At 43.0% G+C, this 4,764-nt stretch overlaps 1 protein-coding gene across 1 annotated transcript; it reads left to right on the plus strand.

The window, feature by feature from the left end:
• Nucleotides 1–916: 916 nt before the first annotated feature.
• Nucleotides 917–4,426, plus strand: LOC149203319 (uncharacterized). Its single transcript, XM_089401827.1, has one exon. It carries the CDS (start codon nt 917–919, stop codon nt 4,424–4,426), a length of 3,510 nt encoding a protein of 1,169 aa, XP_089257953.1.
• Nucleotides 4,427–4,764: the final 338 nt, after the last annotated feature.

The raw sequence follows: 4,764 nt of genomic DNA on the forward strand, positions 1-4,764 counted from the left end.
TATACAGTCAGTGGGTGAAACACTGATCAACTCTGGTAAAGTGATACCTCTGTCAGAGGTATTTTTCCCCGCCCTCCAAAAGTTTTAAATGATTGTTGTTTAGTTGGAATATTAGGGGCCTACACAGTAAGGGGAAGCAAAGATATTTGAGAGATAAACTCAAAAAAGAAAAACCCAGCATTATAATACTGCAGGAGACTAAAATTGAGGCAAACCAGTTAGAAGAAATAATTGAGAGAAATAGATTGAATTACAAAGTCATGGGACAGGATGCCATAGGCGCGGCTGGAGGATTAGCAATATTGTGGAACCCAAATGAGGTACTTCTGGAAAAATGGACTAGCATGCATGGAATCTTAACCGGGATGGGAAGGATAGTGGGGACCAAGGAAACTGTAGCCGTCACAGGGGTATATGGACCCACAAACCCTGCTGAAAAAGAAAACTTTATCAACAGTCTAAAAGCGACCCGACAACTTTTTTCTGGACAACCTTGGATCATTGGAGGAGATTTTAATCTCATCCGATCCCTGGACGAGAAAAAAGGGGGAGTCCGAAGGCTGGATCAATTCATGAATAAGTTCAATGAACTGATAGAAGATCTACGAGTAGTGACATGAAAACCATCAATGGAATCTATACATGGAATAACCGAAGAGGAGGTAAGAATCAAATTGCTACAAAACTAGATAGATTTTTAATATCTGAAGATATCCTGAACAGAGATATCTTTGTCGAAGCCAAGATCATCCCCTCTTTGGGCTCAGATCACTGGCCAATCCGATTGGAAGTGGACATTAAAAAGATCCAGGGTAAGAGACCGTTTCGTTTCGAAGCATTCTGGTTAAGGGATCCGAACTTCATCAAAAAGGCAGAGGAATGGTGGAACCAAAGCCGAGTGCAGGGTAGAGGAAGGATGCACACGTTTCATCTAAAGCTGAAAGACTTGAAGATAAAGATTAAGAAGTGGAACAAAGACGAATTTGGCAATATCATAGAAGACAAGCAAAAATTGGAAAAGGAAATGGAGGATATCCAACAGAAAATAATTGTGGAAGGCAGGACTGAGGAAAGCATCGCCACAGAAGGGGCTCTACTGGGCAAAATGGAGGAAAGAAGAAAACAAGAGGAAATCCTATGGAGGCAGAAATCTAGAGTTAAGTGGCTGCGCGAAGGGGAAAGAAACACGAAGTTTTTTCATCAGGCAATGGTTAAGCACAGACAGGGGAATAGAATTCTCTCCATTAAAAGGAATAATGGTACAAGGGTTGTAGAACAAAAGGAAATCGAGCAAACTTTAGTCGAGCATCATAGAGGAATTCTCTCCGAATCCCAAGTAGATAGAGAGAGAGCTATACAGGAAATCTGCACTGCTATTCCCAGACTAGTTACGGAGGATCAGAACAAAGCCTTAATGAGAATGGTTACCTTGGAGGAACTGGAGGAGACAGTGAAATCAATGCGGAAAGGTACAGCGCCAGGCCCGGACGGCTTTACAGTCGATTTTTACCAAGCTGGCTGGCATTTTCTTGGGAAGGAAATACTAGAGTTGGTAGAAGAATCAAGGGTGCAACAGAAGGTATGGCCAGCTCTTAACTCAACCTTCTTTACTCTAATTCCTAAGGGTGAAAACATGGAGGATGCTAATGGCTTTAGACCAATAGCTCTCTGCAATGTAATATATAAGATCATAGCTTCTCTTATTGCCAGACGATTAAAACCCTTGCTAGGGAGCTTAATATCGGCGGAGCAAACTGGTTTTGTGGAGGGGAGACAGATCTTGGATGGTTTAGTTGTCTCTCAAGAAGTCATCCACTCCCTCAAAGATAAAAAACGGAAAGGAATGATGATTAAGCTTGATTTATCCAAAGCCTATGATAGGCTCAACTGGAGATATCTTGAGAGAGTGCTTGCATGCTTCGGCTTCCACAAGAGATGGATTACTTGGATCCATAATCTCATCTCGTCTCCAAACTTTTCAATTTTAGTCAATGGAAACCCATCGAATACGTTTAATGCCTCCAGAGGTATTCGTCAAGGGGATCCACTGTCTCCTTTCCTGTTCATTGTGGCAGCAGAGGGTCTAGGAAGGTATATTACTAAGGAAAAAGTAGCCAACAGATTAAAAGGCCTTCGCTTATGGGGAGACAGACTCCCCCTCATGCATCAACAATTTGTTGACGATATAATGCTCTTTGGGGAGCCAACTGTTAGGGAAGTCAGACATCTGAAGAAAATCCTTGACCTGTTTGCTGAAGCATCGGGACTAGAAATTAACAGGGAGAAATCATGTGTTTTTATCTTCAACACGGTGGATCAAGTGAAGACTCATCTCATCAGAATTCTTGGCTTCAAAAAGGGTGAACTCCCTACCAAGTATTTGGGGAACATGTTAGACTTCACGACAAAAAGATTGAAAAACTGGCAAGGAATCTTAGACAGAATGAGGAAAAAAGTCTCGAGCTGGGCTTTCAGGGTCCTGAATATTGCGGGCAGAATTGTTTTAGCTAAATCAGTATTACAGGCTATACCTATTTACCCCCTATCAATAATGGCGGCCCCGAAAGGAGTTTATGGGAAGATAAGAGAAATCATCAGAAATTTCATTTGGCGAGGGTCGGAGGAAAAAAGGAAATGGGCCCTGGTGGCCTGGAATCAAATTACAGAGAGAAAAGAGAAAGGTGGATTGGGATTAAAAGACCCAGAACTGCTTAATCAAACCCTGGGAGCTAAACTCTGGTGGAGGTGGGTACAAGGGGGAAACGACCTCTGGAAATCAATATGGAGAACAAAATATAGAATGTCAGACTCTCAGTTAGATATTCTAAGGCAAGAGGAAATGCCTCGCGGATCTGCGGTGTGGGAGCTGGCCAGCCAGAATAGAGACATTGTTAAGCAACATGCTTTCTGGGAAATCAGAGGAGGTAATGAGGCTTACTTCTGGGATGACAAATGGCAGCAAAGGGAAAGATTGACAAATATACAGAGCCTTCAATCAATTAGGGATAGTATTGAGGGGAATAGATCAAGTGTCAAGGATTATTGGAAATCTGTCACCATGAATGACTGTTGGAGATCATGGCAGGATCCCACAGAGTGGGATCAAAGCCTCAATCCAGACCTACAGATAGCTTTCAAAAAGGAAATGGATTCACGGAAAATCAGGGTAAGGGAAGGAAAAGATATACTACGCTGGGGTAACACCATGAAAGGACTTTTCTCAGTAAAGGAAGCCTACTATCTCGCAAATCCCCTCAATATCAATGACGGACATCAGGGATGGAGGAAAATTTGGGACCTAAACTGGTGGCCCAAAGTAACCATTTTTGCTTGGATCGCTTTGAAAAATAAAATTCTTACTTGGGACTGCATCCGGAAACGGGGATTCTCGGGACCGTCGCGCTGCTACCTGTGTAACAAACAAGAAGAAAGTAGAGATCATATCATGATTCAATGCCCGTTTATCAAACATCTATGGTCTTGCGTCAAACATACCTTTAATAAACATGGGGTGGAGATTAGCGATTTCAACGAACTGGTTCTTCATTGGAAAGAGGAAACATTCAAATGCAGAGTCATACAGAGAGCTTGGAATCTTGCTTCAGGTTTTGTAATATGGCTGGTATGGAAGGAACGTAATGCTAGAATCTTTAAAAGCATTAATAAAGAGCCGGAGAAAATTTGGGACCAGGTGACAGAGGCTCTACGAGAAACCATTCTAGTAGAGAGATGGCAGGATGAAGATTGGAAAGCAGATTTAGAAGAACAGGAAATTTTACACAGACTAAATCTGAAATTGGAAATGGTGCAACACCAATTCAGAAAAGGGCAGAACATGCAGACTAAAAGCCCAGACAAGTTCACTTATCCCAGGGATCAATTCGTCAAGCTAAATTTCGATGGGGCCTCTAAGGGTAATCTTGGAGATGCAGGGTTTGGGGGTATATTCCGTGACAGTAGCAAACAAGTAAGATGGATATATGCCGACTGGGGAGGCAATATGACTAACAATGAGGCAGAATTCTGGGCGCTCCACACTGGATTGAGAATAGCTATCAGAAATGGGTACTCTAACTTAGAAATTTCGGGGGATTCCCAAATTGCCATTGAAATGGTCAAGAAGCTCAGGAATGGCAAAGGATGGGACAAGGTGACTAAGAGCTGGCGCACAGCAGGTATCGTTCAGGAGATAGAGGGTATGATCAAAAGAATAGATTACTGCATCTTCAAGCATGTCCGAAGAAATGGTAATCAACCCGCCGACTGGCTGGCCAACTGGGGCAGCAAAGGACAACAGAGCAAGATTGATAGCCAATGGAGGAATTCGGCGGCTAACAGGGAATGGAAAGATCTAAACACGCTCATTAAGGCCGATCATGATAGCGCCATCGGGGATTACACTCAGATTAATGAAGGACATCAGTAAACGGCAGAGACACGATCGAACTACAGCCGAAGTTCGATTGCTGAAGGTGACGGTGTTATCGGGGAACACACTTCAATTAATGCAAGATAGGACCAATTGGCAAAGTTATGATCGAACCATGACCAAAGCTCGATTACATCAGGTGCTAAATGGCATACCAATACACACAATGATGAAGCACGATGTGAAAGAAGGTACAGTGGCGGCAGAGGGGATGAGTACCAAGGAATTCGCAGTCGATGCGGTCATTAAGACGCATTGGATGAACGGAGAAATTAACGAGGTGCCCGGACACAGAGAAGCAAATATGAGTATAGATGGAACGTTTGGCGATAGTG

The sequence above is a fragment of the Pinus tabuliformis genome, chromosome 2_1 (assembly GCF_031772625.1).
Source record: "Pinus tabuliformis cultivar Carrire ecotype Pingquan chromosome 2_1, CPIR1, whole genome shotgun sequence".
NCBI classification, from domain to species: Eukaryota; Viridiplantae; Streptophyta; class Pinopsida; order Pinales; family Pinaceae; genus Pinus; species Pinus tabuliformis.